General features: G+C 41.1%; 1 protein-coding gene across 1 annotated transcript in view; it reads right to left on the reverse strand.

The window, feature by feature from the left end:
* The window catches only part of pkp4 (plakophilin 4), a 144717-nt gene that overhangs the window by 61771 nt on the left and 62643 nt on the right, over positions 1-20303 (reverse strand). The window contains exons 8-10 of the mRNA XM_067987424.1: positions 12291-12482; positions 6939-7155; positions 3899-4031 (exon numbers count right to left, since the gene is read on the reverse strand). Of these exons, the coding sequence (XP_067843525.1) occupies positions 3899-4031; positions 6939-7155; positions 12291-12482 (542 nt within the window). The remainder of the gene's footprint in view (positions 1-3898; positions 4032-6938; positions 7156-12290; positions 12483-20303) is intronic.

A 20303-nucleotide genomic window follows, 5' to 3' on the forward strand; every position in this document is an offset into this window, starting at 1 on the left:
ACTCTTCGCAACTTCGGCAGTCTGTTTGACCCTCTCCACCGCAAAGACCGTTTACTTCCACCGGGTGACAGCGCCTGCCCCTGCTTTAGTCCTTTCTGGGCTCAATAAACACCAAAACATCCCTTACTGGCCTCCTATCCTCACTCCATAATCTCCAACTTGTCCAAATCTCTGTTGCATGTATCCTATCCTGCACCAAGTCTTGCTCACCCATCACTCTATTCCTCGCTTACCTACACTGGCTCCCTGTTCCTCAATGCGTTAAAGTTTAAACTCTTTGTCCTCATCTTTAATTACTTCCATGGTCTCACCCCACCCTATCTTTACAATCTCTGCCAGTTCCATATCCCCCCTCAAAATGCTCTGTTCCTGATTACAGCCTCTTGTGCATCTCCCCTCCTTTTGCTCGACCATTTGGTGCAGCGCATTAAGCTGCCTGGGTCTTTGTCTCTGGAATTCCCTCCTTAGTCCTCTCCTCCTTTAGAAACAACTTGTATTTATATAGCACTGCTAACTTCAAAAAAGTCCCAACGCACTTAACAGAAGTATAATCAGACATACGAGATGCTACGCCAAAGGAGATATTAGGAGGGTTGATTAAAAGCTTGGTCAAAGAGGTAGGTTTTAGGGAGGGTCTTAAAGGAGGAGAAGTGGAGAGATTTAAAGAAGGGAATTCCATAGCTTAGGGCCTAGACAGCTGAAGGCACAGCTGCCAATGGCGGGGCAAATGAAGTGGGGGGATGAACAAAAAGTCAGAGTTGGAGGAATGTTGAGTTCCCGCAGGGTTGTAGGAGGTTAGAGTGTAAGGAAATATAGTTTTCACACAAATGTATGAGGAATTCAAAGGGTTAAACTTAACAGGGTATGGGTGAGAAACAACAGGAACCAGCCTTAGTGCAGTAATAATAGTGGTTAAAAACACAACCATGCTATCTGAGGCAAAAACAGTGAAACAAAGGATGGGCCTCCTTGTCCAAACATGTCGCTAAGCAATTACATTCCAGAATCAAGGAAGAACGATTGATGGGCCCCCAAAAGTGCTGATAAGGGAACCATCGATAAGTGGCTTAAATTTGCTGCAGTGAAGAGAGGGGTTAGGGGTTAACTCAAGTGTGTATAAGTAGCCAGCCCCGACTCAGGCTCAGGGCAGAGGACAAAAAAAAAAGTACCAGGCAGGTAAATGAGAATACGTGCATGAAGGAACGGGGATCGAGGTCGCAGCTTCTACTCAAAGGAGAAGGGGGTAATATAATTCTCAACTGTGTTTTGTAAACTACTGCTTAAATACTGTACGGTATTGACTCTTGTTTATACTAAATAAAGTCATATGGCTATTAACCATTATTGTGTCAGTCTTGAACGGAGTCAAAATCGACTTTTTAAAAAAAATTCGTTCATGGGATGTGGGCATCGCTGGCGAGGCCGGCATTTATTGCCCATCCCTAATTGCCCTGGAGAAGGTGGTGGTGAGCCACCTTCTTGAACCACTGCAGTCCGTGTGGTGAAGGTTCTCCCACAGTGCTGTTAGGAAGGGAGTTCCAGGATTTTGACCCAGCGACGATGAAGGAATGGCAATATATTTCCAAGTCGGTGCGTGACTTGGAGGGGGAACGTGCAGGTGGTGGTATTCCCATGTGCCTGCTGCTCTTATCCTTCTAAGTGGCAGAGGTCGTGGGTTTGGGAGGTGCTGTCGAAGAAGCCTTGGCGGGTTGCTGCAGTGCATCCTGTGGATGGTACACACTGCAGCCACTGTGCGCCGGTGGTGAAGGGAGTGAATGTTTAGGGTGATGGATAGGGTGCCAATCAAGCAGGCTGCTTTGTCCTGGATGGTGTCGAGCTTCGAGTGTTGTTGGAGCTGCACTCATCCAGGCAAGTGGAGAGTATTCCATCACACTCCTGACTTGTGCCTTGTAGATGGTGGAAAGGCTCTGGGGAGTCAGGAGGTGAATCACTCGCTGCAGAATACCCATCCTCTGACCTGCTCTTGTAGCCACAGTATTTATGTGGCTGGTCCAGTTAAGTTTCTGGTCAATGGTGACCCCCAGGATGTTGATGGTGGGGGATTCGGCGATGATAATGCCATTGAATGTGAAGGGGAGGTGGTTAGACTCTCTCTTGTTGGAGATGGTCATTGCCTGGCACTTATCTGGCACAAATGTTACTTGCCACTTATCAGCCCAAGCCTGGATGTTGTCCAGGTCCTGCTGCATGCGGGCTCGGACTGCTTCATTATTTGAGGGGTTGCGGATGGAACTGAACACTGTGCGATGATCAGCGAACATCCCCATTTCTGACCTTATCATGGAGGGAAGGTCATTGATGAAGTAGCTGAAGATGGTTGGGCCTAGGACACTGCCCTGAGGAACTTCTGCAGCAATGTCCTGGGGCTGAGATGATTGGCCTCCAACATCCACTACCATCTTCCTTTGTGCTAGGCATGACTCCAGCCACTGGAGAGTTTTCCCCGATTCCCACTGACTTCAATTTTACTAGGGCGCCGTGGTGCCACACTCGGTCAAATGCTGCCTTGATGTCAAGGGCAGTCACTCTCACCTCACCTCTGGAATTCAGCTCTTTTGTCCATGTTTGGACCAAGGCTGTAATGAGGTCTGGAGCAGAATGGTCCTGGCAGAACCCAAACTGAGCATCCGTGAGCAGGTTATTGGTGAGTAAGTGCTGCTTGATAGCACTTGACGACACCTTCCATCACTTTGCTGATCATTGTGTGTACTGATGGGGCGGTAATTGGCTGGATTGGATTTGTCCTGCTTTTTGTGGACAGGACATACCTGAGCAATTTTCCATTGTCGGGTAGATGCCAGTGTTGTAGCTGTACTGGAACAGTTTGGATAGAGGCGCAGCTAGTTCTGGAGCACAAGACTTCAGTACTACAGCCAGGATGTTGTCGAGGCCCTTGGCTTTGCTGTATCCAATGCACTCAGCTGTTTCTTGATATCACGTGGAGTGAATTGAATTGGCTGAAGACTGGCTTCTGTGATGATGGGGATATTGGGAGGAGGCCGAGATGGATCATCCACTCGGCACTTCTGGCTGAAGATGGTTGCAAACACTTCAGCCTTCAGACTGGCGAGTCAGCCAGGAGACTGACAATATCCATTGGCATATTTGGTGTAAGCCAGATCCGAGGACTGACATCGCCAAGTCAGTTAAGGAAGAGAACCTTCGGGGAGCGTAGGACATTGCGACCTATCAGTAGTATAGTGATGTTTCATTAACACTTTAGTGTTGGAAAAATAGCTAGCTTAACTGATGTTGAGAGAACCCGAGATAAGAAGTTTGAGAAATTAGGTGTAACAGGTTTAGTGTAGTTTTTGACTAGTCCTGAAGGGGATTTGTGTCAAAAGGTGACAAAATGGATTCAAAGTCAAGTAACTGGGGGTAAGATTGTACAGGAGGACAAGGAGAACATAGAAACTTGCACTGTATTAGTTAAAATCATTGGAAATTTTTTCTGTTAAAAGCCTATCTAAATGGAAGTAGTTGTTGTGTGCCTGTTTGACATGGGAAATTAGCTGGAACAGAAGTTAACTCTCTCAGACACACAGTTAAGTTTTTCCTCTGCCAATGCAGGAATGGATCAGACAAACAGCACTGTGAAGTTAAGTAGGGATAGAAAGGCATGCATCATCAGGAAGATTCTCAATTTACACTGGGTGTGTAGTTGAAATTTAAGAATTTCAGGTCACGAAATGTAGCACTGAACCACATGTATATTTCAAGATGACTGCTCTTGCATCGCAGAGCTCAATGTACAAGTTAGTAGAAATGTTGCATTATTACAATTCAATCATACATCTCAACTTGTAGTGCATTCTTTTGCACTCTTCTATAGCTCTCCACAGAAATAAAATAAAAATGCTGCACACATGTACCATACCTCTGTTTTCACTTTGTTATCTCCAAAACAGAGGTGCTGTAAGTAGGCTGCTGCATTGGCCTGAACTGATGGAAACTGGTGCTGGAGCATATGAATCACTTCTGGCAACTCTGGGTCACGCCAAGCAAACTCCCTGATTTAAAAAAAATGAAGTGAGAAAATATTCCTGTTAGTAAATTTATTTGGTAAGCATTCTCATATTTTAAAGAAAAACAATCCCAACCATTTAAAGTATCCAAAATGAAATCTAATCACTCCATTCCAGCAAAGTACAATCACCTTTCCCATTCTTTGGTGTTCTATTCGGACTTATAAAAAATAAAGATTTGGGGTTTTATTTTGTGACCAGAAAATAACTGCATCTACAGTCTTTAATAATGATCTACTTGTTCTTGGCAAACTACGTGGCTAAGAAACTCTTAGTTCTTGGTCATTCAGGCATCCGTCACGCACTGTACAGACTTGTCCAATTTTGATTGGTTCTGGGGAAATCACATTTTTTTTTGTCCTGATGTCATAGAAACGGTCCCCATATGACTTTCCCCTATATAAAAAGGGCCAGGAACTATACGAATGAAGCTCAAGTCTGTTTTTTCTTGAGTTTTTAGAAGATTATCTGAGCTCTCAGCATCACTTCTATTTTATTTCTGATTCAGGCCCTGCAATTTTCAGCAAGTTTTATAAGATATGTTCAATTTCTGCCTCTTAAGTTGCTATACGTGCTTCTGTTTTCTCTTCTAGTTGATCTCTCACATGCAAGCTTAGCAACAATTGACACCTCCTAGGTATAACTTTTATAAACTAATGTGGCAAATTGCCCATTTTGGGCACAAAATTCACTGGAGGTGAATTTCTGTGGGGTTTCCAAGGCTCTTCCGCTGAAGTTATGACAGACAAAGGAGAGAAACCCTTCGCAAATTCTCAAAGTCTCTATTAGAGTGCTCTGTCCTCAAGAGACCTGGTCTATACGGAGATTTGGAGGCACTCTGGTGTTTGTTTCTCATTGCACCAAGTGATAGCTTAAGAATACAGCTTCTCTCTTTGAAACAAAAGCATTTCCTGCCCAATAGTGAACACTCTTCCCTTGAGATAGATTATGGTATTTCAGCTTCACTCTTTGGAACCAGCTTCCTTGCAATGCATCCAATTTGGAGCTCTGTCGTGTTAAATTATGAGGAAGCGTTAAATTAGGAGGACAGGTTGCGTGAACTTGCCTTGTATTCCCTATGTTAATTTAGGCTGATTTAAATGGAGATGTTTAAAATTATAAAAGGGATTCGATAGGGTAGATAGAGAAGCTATTTTCTCCAGTGGGGGAATCCAGAACAAGGGGGCACAATCTTAATATTAGATCTAGGCCATTCAGAGGTGAAATCATGACGCACTTTTTAAACACAAAAGGATAGTGAAAATCTGAATTTGGATGCTGGGTCAGTTGAAATTTTCAAGACTGAAATAGATTTTTGATAGACAAGGGTAGCAAGGGATATGGAGCATAGGCAGGTAAATGGAGTTGAGGTGCAAATCATCCATGATCTAGCTGAATGGCGGAACAGGCCTGAGGAGCTGAATGGCTTACTCTTGTTCCTATGTTCATAATTAAAGCAGCAGACCTTGGATGCACTCCCTTTGCCCCGAAGATGATGAGCACTATTTGGATAAAGTCTTCATTGCATCTTTCAGACACAGACCCGGTAAGTGATGTATTCTATACCTGCTAAAGACAGAAGGTTCCTTAGAGCCTCCCAATCTCAGGTTCCAAGCCAATATGAGACCTTTCACCCAGCCAAGTTTCTGTTACCAAGTGGGTGGTCAAATAAACAAAACTAAACAATATTACAGTGCACAGAGAATGAGACACTAAGAATTACCAATGTTAAATGATAATTAAGAGACAGTGGTGGACTCAATTGATTTTATTCAATTTCATGTCATTTTTTGGGATTTTATATCTTTTTTCATGGAAAGGATTTGGGAATGGGTTATGTTTAAGTATATTTTAAAATGAAGTAATTTCACACAGTTTAAAAAGTCACAGATTGCAGGACTGAGAGGTGGGGGTGGGAAAGAGTAAGGCATGTTAATGAGTTGCAGGTCTGGGCTGGAGCTGAAAGCTAATATACAAGATCAGTTTTTGCAGTTAGAAGTTGTCTAGAAAGAAAGGTAATTCAAAACACAAGTAATGCAGCCCATGAAAGGGACAGGGCGCATGATTTATTATTTTTTCTTGCTTCATGAGGAGGGGAGCGAGATTGAGTGAAGGAAGTATGATTCGCTTTGATCATTACTCTGCATGTTCACTTGTTGTTCGCAAATCAAGCCGCTTAACAATTTGCTTCGTCTCACTGGTGTTTCTCAGTCTGCCTACTGAAAGGCAAGTCTTATTTTGACTTCACCTTTTCTCAATTGTCGAGTACCTAGCCATCTGCATCAGTGATTCTTCTGCCATTAACAAATTCTGTTTTTTGGCTTTACCCATTTCCCTTTTACTATGGATGTACAGTCCCATTACACTTCTCACTTATCAGGACAGCTTGGGGGCCCACCACTTCTTCAAATAGCGGTCCAACCAGTGCCCAGCTTCCATCTGGCTGAACTTATTCTCAACTTTAACTCCACTCAATTCCTCCAGATAAAAGTTGTTGTTATGGGAACCCACATGGGTCCTAGCTATGCCTGTCTTTTTATGGAATATGATGAATACCCTTTGTTCCAGTCCTACTCAGGTCCCTCCACTGGCCTCTTTTTCCATTACCGTGCTGCTTCTTGCCCTTGCTCTGATCTAAAGTGGGTTCTTTTTGGATGGATGAACGAAGATGGGCCATATAGGCTTCCTCATCTGTATTTATCTTGTGACTGAAGCAGTTTTCATATTGGGTTTAGTAGGATGCTAGGGTGGCTGGATTTGCTAATCCATCTTCCTGTCCATTGGCTATAGTTTACTAGCACCCCACTAAAGCCAATATAAATGCAGCTTCAGTTACCAAGGTAGATAATATCCTTCAACATAATTCCACAAGTCAACCACAATTACACTTGCCTTGGATCCTTCTGGATGCTGTCAATTGATGGGGACCTTGTTGTAGTTTCATCTGCTGGAATGGTATAATGAATTCTGGAATAATTAGATTCAGATGGTCGGTACTGAACTGCTCTGTATGGATCACCATAATTACCCATTGAATTCAGAGCAAAGTTACTTCTTTGGTAAGTCATAGTGCTACGTTGACTGGCTGATCTCTGCAGGTTTCCAATGGCTATAAATAACAAAAAACATATTGTACACCTCAAACTGTACAACACTATATATACTTCTAAAATGATGCAATGGAGGATTTTAAGCACATTTTCCATAAAATAGATCCAAGCTACAATATTAGCATATTTACTCTGAACAAAGTGATCAGGATACATTTGATACACAAAAGCAGATTCAAAATTATGGCCATTACAGCCATTACACAGGCTTTGTTAATTTAACTTAACAGGTGGTAATTTTAGTTACATTCCAGAAACTATTTTAATATATACTTAGAACCTATAAATAGAGAAGTATCAAAAGCTAATTACTGTCATATGCCACAGATATCATAAGATTTCTACGTTTCACACATGAATTACATTAGTCAATGTACGCAAGACTCAGACAAAACTGCTCTATTTTTAGCACATTACCAATGTTGTTTAAACTCAAGTGCAGATTAAATCCGGCTGTTGTGTTTATATTACAATTGTGGAGTAAACCTCATTAGTGAAAATCTCTTTGGTTTATCTTTAATTCCCTTATTTGATTATTTCCTAGTAATTACACCCACCTGTCCACTATTTTTGATGTGCCTACTTAAAAGATGCTAAAATTCAATTTTTTACTCACCGATCATCTGCCTTTTGTTATAAGATAGGTGCTGCTGTGCAACACAGAAATTCAGCTTGGAACATTACACCTGGGAGTAATCACTATTCTCTAGGTACTGTTCCAGAGAAATGCCATAATTTCACATCGCCTGTAGTTTTTCCTGGACAGTTTGTGTACAAATACATACTTTTTAATTAAAACAAAGTATAAACTACAACTATTAGCCAATTTCAGCAAAACAGAAGAGGCAAACTGAATTTCTAGATGCAAAAAAAATGTTTGTTGAATCTCTCCCTTTTTAGGACTCAAAACAGACAGATTCAAGAACATTTAGCACTTCCCTCCAATTCTTTTCCCTTTCACAAATTGACTTGTTTCACATGTTAGTTCTACACCAGCAGGACTGATTGAGGCCCAGTCCTGCTGACCCCTGACAAATGTCCCCTTTTAATTAAAAAAACAGCATAAAAATGTCAGATTAAAACATTGAATTTTTAAAAATTCATTCTCGGGATGTGGGTGTTGCTGGCATGGTCAGCATTTATTGCTCACCCCTCGTTGCCCTGAGGTGGTGGTGATGGACATTCTTTTTGATACAACTGAGTGGCTTGCTAGGCCACTTCAGAGGGCAGTTAAGACTCAACTACGCTGGTGTGGGACTGGAGTCACATATAGGCCAGACCAGGTAAAGGCAACAGGTTTCCTTCCTGAAAGAATATTAGTGAACCAATTCGGTTTTTACAACAATCTGACAGCTTTATGGTCACCTTTACTGATACCAACTTTTTATTTCCCAGATTTTATAAACAGAATTCAAATTCTCAAATTGCCATGGTGGTACTTAAACTCACATTCTATGGATTATTCATCCCAGCCTCTGGATTACTAGTCCAGTAACATATCCACCACACCACAGTGCCCCTTGCCAACTAAAACAAAAAAAAGGCACTTGATGGTGCAATGGGTTAAATGCTAGTGTTTCATCTCTGGGACTTGGATTCAAATTCAGCCCGACTGATGGGGTGAATATCTCCTCAGTCTGCTGGCTGCAAGGGTCCGATGTGAAATGAGTTTAGGCAGTCTGAATCCAGTTCCTTCTGGGCATGGGTCAACAGCACAAAACTACTCCTAGTATGGCACAATGTGTCAATGTCACCGAGACAGGCCAAGGATGGTTGATTGTGGGAAATAGAAAATGACTCTTAAGGTTAGGGCTGAGATGCATTATTGGGGAACGGTAAAGGGTGTTTTATTCTGCATCTAGTTTGATGATCACCTTCTTGGGCATTAAAAAGAGGGGAAAATGGTTTTACAAAAATCAAAACATGAGGTTTAAGTATGGGGTGGTTCACAAAGTCCACAAGTGAAAAAGGCTGCCACAGGGCTGGGAGGACACTTGCATTAGAGTATCAATGTCAAATGTGTGTGGACAAAATCCTTTAATGTGGTCAAGCAATTGAATAAACCCTCCTTGATGACACTGCTCCCTGGACCAGCAAATACTAAATTTGATAAGACCCAAAAGTAGACAGGTGGTATTTTGGTCTGTATAGCTAAGTGTCTAAAGGTCTGCAAAGGTAGTAACCGTACATCAGCAGCAGCACCTTGGTATAATGAAATATGGCACTGCAGATACAAACTTCCAAACTGCAGAAAAGACACACCACCATCAACAACTTGCATTTATATAGCACCTTTAACGTAGTAAAATGTCCCAAGGCGCTTCACAGGAACGATTTTCAAACAAAATTTGACCAAGCCACATAAGGACATATTAGAACAGGTAACCAAAAGCTTGGTCAGAAAGGTAGGTTTTAAGGAGCTTCTTAAAGGAGGAGAGAGAGGTAGAGAGGTTTAGGGAGGGAATTCCAGAGCTTAGGGCCTAGGCAGCTGAAGGCATGGCGGCCAATGGTGAAGCGATTAAAATTAGGGATGCCCAAGAGGCAAGAATTGGAGGAGCACATGGGAGATATGTCCATTAAGTGCCACCTTCTCATTTTTGAAAAACTTTTCAACTGTCCCTTCGATCCCCTTCCCCTCTAACGCTTCCACTTTACCATTTTCTCTCCTGCTTAGTATGCACTGTTTGTCCTCCTCCTTGTAAAACAAAGATTATTTTTGTACATGAGTGCAATTGAAATGTAAATAGTTGTAAAGGCATTCATAATCATCACATGAAAAGATGCATCTCCATGGCAGGGTGCAACATTCCCCAGCACTACTTCTTTAGTACCTATTACCCTGGATCCCTGCCAAAACCAAAAGGAAAGTCCTTCCACAAAACATTAGTGAGTTGCTCTTAACCCCCAGAACCAATTGGCTTCATATTCAGAAAGCCGTTGACAAGGTTTCGTATCAGCAATTAATGGTTATGGATTCACTGAATAGGGGCTGGCATGCAATGCTGGATAGGTAATTGGCTTAAAAAAACATTACTTTTGTTTTGTCCAATGCATTTTGGGTAGTTTAATTCATTTAGTGGAGAATAGCTTTGCTTTACAGTTTTCTGCAGACTTTTGTCTTTTAGAACAGTGTCGTAATAAATAGTAACTTCACAAGTTGGAAGAGATTATGAGGTATCCAAGGAGTCAGTTTGGGGATCCTATGTATTTTAACATAAATAAATGATTTAGACAAGAATATTCTATGTAACGTCTCCAAGTTTATAGATAATACAAAACAGAAGGCAGTGTGCAAATAGTGAGAAACTAGATTTGGATATGTTAGGTGACTGGACCAGTAGGTCAGATGCAATTCAATGCGGATAAGTGAGTGGGAGCAAAAAAACCACGTGTTAAGTGGAAAAGTCATACAGTGTGCTGCTCAGGAAGAGGCCGAGGGGTTTAAGATGTCAGTCTTGCCTCAGTAATAGTACTCTCGCCTCTGAGTCAGAAAAATGTGGGTTCAAGCCCCACTCCAGGACTTGAGCACAGAATTTAGGTTGACATTTAAATACTGAGGGAGGGTTGCACTGTTGGAGGATGTGTTGTTAAACTGAGGTCTTGCCTGCTGTCTCAGATGAATGTACAAGATACCATGGCCCTATTCAAAAGAGAGCAGGGGAATATTTCTGGTGTCCTGGCCAACATTTATCACTCAACCAACATCACCAAAACTGATTATCTAGTCATTTTTCTCATTGTTGTTTGTGGGACCTTGCTATGTGCAAATTGGCTGCCATATTTCCCTATATTACAACAATTCTTCACTTCAAAAGTATTTCATTGGCTATGAAACATTTTGGGCACTCAGATCGTGAAAGGTGCTATATAAATAACATTTTTCTTTTTGAGGATAAACCTATGATATGGTCACTCAAGGGCTCAACTGTATGGAGTACAAATCCAGACATTAAATTATTGTTGGATAAGTTATTGTCCAGACTCCACCGAGAGCACTGTGTACAGTTCTGACATCACATCACAGGAAGTGTAGTATTACTCTTGAGGGGGCACAGGTGCAAATAACTTCAAACACTAACTAAATCATCAGAGAGAAGGCAAGAAAATCAGAAGTAGCAGACAATATACCATTAAAAAAAAAATCAAAGTAAAAAGTTCAATTTTTAAAAACGTGCATGTATTCTGAATGCTTACAGTTTTGATTAGTGTCCAATAATTCTTACTTCTCTAAAAAAAAAATCTTGAGATAAAAACCTAGAGAAAGCTGTGAAGCAAAAGTAGTGATCTCTCTTTTCCCCACTCTCTCCCATGTGATGAGATGTACTGGATTTCCTTAAAAAATAGCAGCATATGGTTTAGAATAAGAGGGCTTGGTTTGTAAGATGTTTAAATTTTCAAGCTTTTAAATAGGGCTGAGTTTCCATTTAACTCTGCAAATGCATTGCATAATTGTAGTTTGCACTGCCATATCCACATGGTGGCATCCTTTGGTACTTAAACATTCACAAAATGGACAGTATATCACAAAGCAATTCCTTAGAGTTAGCCAGATGTTGAGCTTTACAAATTTAAATCTCAGCATGCTTGATATCAAATTTTTCTCATGAACACCAATGACTAGTTTACAATGCACATACTTGATTAAGGAATACTTTTTTTTTGGGTTGGGGTTGGTGGGGGAGGAGAGAGGGGGGAAGTTGTGAAAGTAGGGATGCTGTGGTCAACAATGTATGTACCTAACTAGTACAACAGGTATTACAACTGTACAGACTAAATACAGGTCAATTATTCCTTGCATCCATAACTCTTACAACCGAGTTCAGTAAACTGGGGGGAAAAAAACCCAAAACACTTCAGAAACAAATCAGGTTGTACATCAAACATTTAAAAATCCACTCTAGGTTATGCTCTCCAATAACGTTATAATTTTATCAGATGCCACCACTAATCTCATTGTTTTAATTCTAGCTACCGATAGTTATTTTCGTTCTTCAGGATATCAATATTTTTGCTTCCACTTCCTATTAAGCACATAATCAAACAGCAGGCTCTCAAATAATTCAGTTTAAGACTGTTCTTCAGTAGCACGGTCTTTTTTTCTCAGATCATCAAGAGAAAGTCAAAAAACCATTACCTGAGCCTGTACGAAACACTGCAGTTTGAGTGCCGTGAAGGAGCTCCACGCCTGCATGACTGGGACTGCGATAAACTGGGCTTTGAAGTGTTCTTCCTTCGTAGATTGGAGTAATATGCAAATCTGGAGACATGGCAGATCGCAACTCATGTCCCAGTTGACTGTGTTGACTGGCATATGAACTACGTAATCCTGAAAAACAACAGAATCCATGGTTGACTGAATCAAAGCAGATTTCTACTGGGTATACACAAGATATTTAAAAACAAAGATGTTTTGGTCCTCACACTCGTCAGTACTTTTATAATGCCATAAAAATACCCAATGTAACAAAATACAGTAAATAAAATACACCTAAATTACTTCCTAATAGCTCGGTTTCTTATTTTATGTTACGCTAAATAGACTTATTTTGTTTGATGCATGATGTACTGGTGCAAGCTGGTCTATGTAATAAATGCAGTGCATTTTATCCTAAAGGGGAGGGGGAAGCAGAATAGAAAGGTTGTAATCGTAGGGGTTTCAATTATTAGGGCTATCAAGGGCATCCTCTGCAGTTGCAATTGAGGGCAAGAGATATTTTGAAGCAGCTGGAAAGGAACTCGAACGTGGAAGGGGGAGAACCTTTGTCGTGATTCACGTTGGAACCAATGACATTGGAAAGGACAATGAGGATGTCCTGCTAAAGGAGCTAGGATCTAAATTAAAAAGCAGGACCACAAGGGTCAACCCGAGCCACAGCTGATTGGCATAGGGTAAACAGGAAAATGAATGTGTGGTTGAAAGAGAGGTGTGGAAAAGAGGGGTTCGAGTTCATGGAACACTGACACCAGTACTGGGACAGGAAGGAGCTGTACACTTGGACAGGTCGCACCTGAACCGGGATGGGACCAAGGTCCTGCAGAAAGGATAAGTAGGATTTTAAACTAGTGAAAAAGAGGCGGTGGGGGTGGGGGGGGGGGGGGGAGGAGAATGGGTTTGAGTGGATATAATAGCAACCTAAAGATGAAAAAAAGTGATGAGAGAAAGGTCAGATTACAAAAAGAGATAAAAAATAAAACTCAAAACAGAAAAGGTTATAGGAAGTAACAACGAAATACTTGATAAAATAAAGTAGGAGTAATGAAAAATAAGATCATATTAAAATCACCTGTATGGCAATGTACAGATCATCAGTGGAAAAATGGGAGAATTGGAGGCAATAATTAGAAGGTGAGGAAATAGCTGTGATGGGGATATTGGAAACATGGCTGCTGACAGGACAGGTCACTGCAAGTATAATGTATTTAGAAATGAGCGGGAAGGAAGAAGGGGTGGTGGGGTAGCTGTGTTAACCAGCAATAACATAATGGCAGCAGCAAGAAAGGACATAACTAACAGATAGAAACAGAGTCCAAATGGATTGAAATAGATTGGATCGGCCACACTATTAGGGGTATACTACTGACCACCAAATAGTGGAAAAGAAATGGAGGGAGAAATATGTAGGTACATCTATGAAATTCATAACAGACAAAAAAAATCATAAACCACCCCCAAACAGGGAGTAAATGGGGAGAAAAGAATGGAGTTTTTACAGCACGTACAAGCTATTTGATCCAATAAGTAAGAAGGCACTGCACGATCCAGTAATGGGAAATGAACCAGAGCAGGTAAGAGAAACAAGCGTGGGAGAACATCTAGGGAGTAGCGATGAAATATAATGAGGTTTAAGATAATGATTGAGAGAGGAGATAGCACAAAAACCAAAGTAATAGATTGAGAAAAAAACAACTACAAAGGAATGAGGATGGAACTAACAAAGGTAAACTGAAGAAAAATATTGAGAGATAAGGCAGGAGGCAATATTTAAAAGGAGAGATCATAAGAGTTCGGGACAAATATATTCCACTAAAAATAACAAATTAGCCAAGAATGAGATGCCATGGATAAATAGAGGCTAGGATAAAATTGAATCTAAAGAAAAAGGCATACGCAAAGTACATAAACAAAGGAGAAGATCACAAAAAGGAATAATATGAGCTTAGAAGAGGTTGAAAAGACAATTAGGAAGGTAATGAGGAAATATTAAATCAAAGTATCAGCAAATAGAAAAAATAGTAAAGTATTCTGTAGGCACATAAGTAACAAAAGGAGATTTAAGATAGGGATAGGGCAACTAAAGGATGTGCAAGATACTCACAGGAAATGATACTGAAATGGCAGGGATACTAAATGGATACTTTGCCTCAGCTTTCATTGAAGAGGCTACCAAAGAGGAAATGACAACAGTAAAGGAAGTTAAGAGGAATATTTACAACAGTTAAGATAGAAAGAAATGAGGTACAAGATAAACTAGCCAAACTTGAGGATAAAACCCCAGGTCCAGATGGATTGCATCAGCAGATACCAAAAAAAAACTAGGGAGGACATAGTAGAGGCACTCGTATCCAAATGTAAAAATTCAACAGGAAAAATGAATAATGCCAGAGGACTGGCAAACAACAAATGTAATTCCTATCTTCAAAAAGGGTGATAGGAATTACATTTGTTGTTCACCAGTCCTCTGGCATGATTATAGAAAAAGAAATAATAAGTATTCTGTAGTATTCTGGATTAGTTCCATCTTCAAAAAGGGTGATATAACTAATTCAGGGAACTATAGACCAGTTGGCTTAACATCAATTCTAGGAAAGAAACTAGAATCTTTGCGAGAAGATCAGATAATAAAACATGTAGAGACAGAGCATAATAAAAAAGTTAGTGTGGATTTTTAAAAGGAAGGTGATGTGTAACCAACCTTTATGAATTCTTTGGAAGAAATAACAGGGTAAAGAAGGGCAATGCAGTGGGTGTAGTATACATGGACTTTCAGAAGGCCTTCAATAGGTGCCACACAAGAGACTCATAACAAAGGTCAGGGCTTGTGGAGTCAGGGGCCAGGTAGCAGAATGGATTAACATACAGCTACAAAACAGAAAAGAGGGCAGGTGTTAACAGAAGTTGGTCAGACTGGCAGAAAGTGGGAAGTGGTGTCCCAGAGATCTGTCTGGGATCACTGTTGTTCACCATATACATCAACGATTTGGACTCAGATATTGGAGGTATGGTGTCGAAATTTTCAGATGATACCAAATTGGTGGGTATAGCTAATAATGTGTAAGACAGCACCAAAATACAGGAAGACAAACAAGTTTGCATAGTGGGTGGATAAAGGACAAATGAAATTCAATATAGCGAAGTATGAGGTGGTTCATTTGGTAGAAGGATTAAGGAGGCGGTTTATTCCTTAGAAGCAAAAAGCTAAATGGGGTAGAGGAGCAAAGAGATCTGGGAATACAGATACACAATTTGTAAGTTGATAAGGCCATAAAGAGTGAAAACAACGCACTAGGGTTCTTTTGTAGAGGAATATAGAGTACAAAATACAAAAGCGGGGAGGTAATGTTAAATTTATACAGAACCTTGGTTAGACCACACTTGTGCAGTTCTGGGGCTAGAAATTGGTTCACGCCGGCCTGCCGATCCATGCGCCAGAACGGGTAGGCCCGAGGCCCATCCAATATTGGGCCTCGGGCTTCATTTAAACAAGATTGGTGAGCTGTGGATGCATGCTGGGTGCCCTGAGGCAGCTCGTCAGCGAATTAGCATTGGATTTTGGGCTGCTGCATCGCCTTAGGCAAGTCCTGGTTGGGAGAGGGGCGATCAGGAGAGGGAGTGGGGAAGCGATCGAATGGAGGCAACAATGGTCTTCAACTCTACAGTGGCATCGGGAGGAGCACTCCTGCTCCTCCCAGCTCTACATTCAGGTAAGCACTTTTTTTTAAAAAACAAACTTACCTTTTTGGTGGCAGCCTCCAGCGGTCCTTTTAAGAACTGCTGGTTAGACCTCATGTAGACCACGTTTACCTGAATGCAGCTGGTCTGCCGTCGGCTGCGTTGAGGGCAGACCAATTCTGCAAAGGGGACTTCAAACATATGCAAAGGGCCTAATGTCTGTTTCAGGCATGGGACCTGGATGCCTCCTTTTACAATACGGTGGGTAGTATGTGTGCATGCACGCCGCCCACCATATTAGATGTTTTGGCACCTATTTTATGCCGTCACCTTATTTCTAGGCCCGTCTCCACACTACAAAAAGGATATTAACACAATGGAGAAAGTACAGAAAAGATTTACAAGGATGTTTCCAGAATTGAGAGGCTACAACACCAGGAAAGATTGAGCAGGCTGGGGCTCTTTTCTCTGGATAAAGAAGACTGGGGCAACCTGATGGAATTCTTTAAAACTATGAAGGGGCTCGATAAGGTGGATGTAGAGAAACTGTTTCCATTTGTGGGTGAGTTCAGAAAAAGGCATAAATAGAAGATAGCCACTAACAAATCAATGAATGAATTTAAGAGAAATTTCTTTATACAGAGAGTGATGAGAATATAGAACTCGCTGCCACAGGGTTGAAGCAGATAGCATCGATGCATACATGAGGGAGGAGTGAATAGAGAAATACGGGGAAGGGTGGGAAGGAGGTAATTAGAGTGAGAGGAGGCTCATGCGGAGTATAAACACCAATATAGACCAACTGTCCTGTCTCTGTACTGTAGATTCTATGTATTGCAGGTAAACAAAACCATAAAAGCATTTTGGGTTTTATAAATGGGGTATGGAGTAGAACAGTAAAGTAGTAATAATAAATTTGTACAAGGCCATGATTTGGTCACAGTTAGAGTGCTATTCAATTCTGGGTGCCCCATTACAGAAAGGCAATTAAAAGCATATGGCATAGATGGAAAGCTATAGTAATGAGGGACTTGAGGTACTGGGACTATTTCCACTTAAACGGAGAAGGCTCAGAGATTTAAGAGAGGTTTTTAAAGAGTATTTCACCTGGTTGGAGAGTCAGTGACAAGGGATCATCAATTTAGAATGGTTACTAAGACTGAGGAAAGGCGTCAACAGAAATCTCTTCATGCAGAGTGTTGTTGGAACATGGAGTGCTCAAAGGGAGAGATCATTATATATCTCAAAGGAAAATTGGATAAATATGAAGCAGAAGAAAACACAGGGTTGTGGAAAGAGAGCAGGGCAGTAGGATTAGTTTTGGATCGCTCTAGCAAAGGGCCAGTGCAGACACGATGGGTTGAATGCCCTTCTCGGTTGTAAATCTCGATGGTTCTAACTAGAGATGCAGCAATTCTGTATTGCTCCTTCTGGCAGACTGGTCAACAATTGGCAAAACTTGCCTATTGAGTGCAATTAAGTTTGAATGAGTTAAGATTGGGATTCAAATGCAAGCATTAATTATCAACCAAAGAAAAGAATTACTTCTCAAAATATACTCTAAACCCTCAATGTTTAATATTTTAACAGTTTTAAAAGAATGGCTTTATTCTTGAGCAATTATCTGAAAGACAGTTATGTCCTCATCAAGGCATTCATTTTTTTTGCTGGAGTACAGTTCCATGGGTGTCCATTGTTCTTCAGTACCATGCCCAATTGGCCATTATTGACACCTTGGCAATGAGCGACAGGAGGTGATTTCACTCGTGGGAGGCATCACAACTGAGTCTGATTCTGTCCTTGCCTGATCTTAACACAAACGCACGTTCAACAGAGACCACTGGATAGCATTTAAAAGGCCGAGTTCCCCCCATCCCGATTTCTGACATGGGGGCAATTGTTGCCCTGTTTCAATCAACTAATTCAGCACAAACCAGAGATTAAACCTGGGACTGTTATGGTGTATATTGCTCAACTACTTGCTGGATAAATTCACTTTACAATCAGGGGAAATATATAACTTTTCTTCTAAAAGTAAAATTCTGAACCTCTCCCACCTCCTTCAAAAGTCATCATGGGTGGTGCCTGGATCAGGATGCCACCTTAGCTCCTTTTCCATGGATGAAACTGAAATATGGAGGGTCTTCATCTAGCCTTGGTTCCCACCATAATCTTCTGCTCCTTGTGCTCAGCAGACAGCCGAGCTTTGGTGAGGACAGCAGCCCGATCCTAAGGTTAGCCACTATTGTGGCATTTTTAAAAAGCTAACTTTTTAAAGAATTGGACCGTCTTTTCAGATGAATACCGAAGCATAAGGCTTCAGTATTCCTTTCGAAGAGTAAGGCCTGCAGTATTCCTTTGGTGCAACCAAAGCTATTCCATGATTTTTTTAAAAAGAAGGCTTGAATTAATGAGATATAGATTAATTTAGCTGGATAGCCTTAGAAGTTAAAGAAGGGCAATCAAATCAACTGCAAAATCATGGCTAGAATCAGACTTCAGTTTGACAACAGAATGTGACCACACCTTCAGGGTTTTTGACAGTTGCAACACTAAACAGATAAAACAAATGTTAGCATTTGCATAGGCAGCTGGTGTGAAATTTGTGAAGAGGCAAATTGCAACATCCACTGACTGAAAAATACTCCCCTGGGGATGGCGTGTTACCTTGTTCTTCCAGAGTGTGACAGAACTATATCACATGGGGATTGCTAAGTAATGATCTGATGAACCTTTTCCACGAGTAAAATATGACTCGTAACACAATGTTGCTCCCTTCAATATTCCACTTCTTTTAAAGGCCATTATTCAGACAATAGTTTAGAATTATTTTTAGAATATAATGTGCATGAAGTAAACAACAGCACCGTGCATTTATATACACTCTACTGTTTATTCAAATAATTTGAATTATTGGATAATCCCATTTTTAAAAAACATAAAACAAGTTTGGATTAATGGGAGTAGCACATTTAACATAAATAAATATCTGAAGGCACTTCACAAATAGGCTGGACTCAGGCAGCTGAAGATGCTGCCACTAATGATGGGGCAAAGAATACAGAAAAGTTGGTAATCACAGAAATGAAGAGCGGGGGTGGGGGGGGGTGGGTGGAGGGCGGGGCGGGTGGAGGGCGGGGCAGAAGAGGGAGAAAATATATAAGGCTGTCGGGTATGAGGTGGTAGGATTTTAAACATGAGGTATTAGGGGATGGGGAACCAATGTAGATCTCATCCAAAACTATGAGACAAGAAGTCTGACAGTATAGAGGCAGTTGGTGGCTCTATAGAAGCAGTAAAGAAGCAGAGTTCAGTGTCCACTGCACACGTGGAAGCTGACCCTGTATCTGTGATGTCACTGCAGGATAACATGCAGATAAGGAGGGGGTGGGTGGGGAAGTGGGGAAAGAGAAGAGGTAAGGATAGATCCTTGGGATCTCCAGAAGTGACTATGCAGGGACAGGAAAATAAGATTTTGCTGGAGCTGCTCTGGTTAGTTTCAGATCCTTATTAGAAGTCAGTGGAAATCCGAATTAAATTCCGCTGAGATAATTTGCTTCAAAATCTGCAGACGGCCTTTATACCAGATTTATTGTTTCTACTTCCCATACTCTCAATCTATGGGGTCAACGTCCACTGCCACAATTCAACACTGACAGATCCAGACAACTTGGTCCATCCGGACACATCCAGATTCCCTCGCTCCCTTCATTTCATTTATCGGTATATGCGGTTCCTGTCTAGCCGCTGAGCCATCCATTTCTAATCAACTGGCAACATACATGCTGCCATCTTATCACAGTCTTGCAGGAGAACTGAGGTGTATACCATCATAAAGTAACAGTTGGTATAACTTAAAGTATGATTCTCAAGAAACTACCATGTTTTAAGTTTTATTTGAACTCTTCTTTTGGAGTGACATTGATCCCAAAAAAAAGGTTCTTTGGCAAGGAATTCCTGCAGATGCAAAAATCCCCAAAGGTTTCACATTTATTCCTCCATTAATTTTTGTCCAATTTATCCCACAAATTCCTCGAGTCCAGTTTCCACCCCACTCACTGCACAAGACTGCCCTCGGGATGTCACCAATAATATCCTCTACGACTGCGACCATTGCACTTTATCTCTCCTTGACTTATCTTATGCAGCTTTTGACAGTGAATTACGTTATCCTCCTCTATCTCAGCAATACTGTCCTAGTGTCTACTCGTACTTGTTCCACTACAGCCAGCACATTGTGGCTTTTTTCCCCTCAGC

This window comes from Heptranchias perlo, chromosome 7 (assembly GCF_035084215.1).
Source record: "Heptranchias perlo isolate sHepPer1 chromosome 7, sHepPer1.hap1, whole genome shotgun sequence".
NCBI lineage: Eukaryota > Metazoa > Chordata > Chondrichthyes > Hexanchiformes > Hexanchidae > Heptranchias > Heptranchias perlo.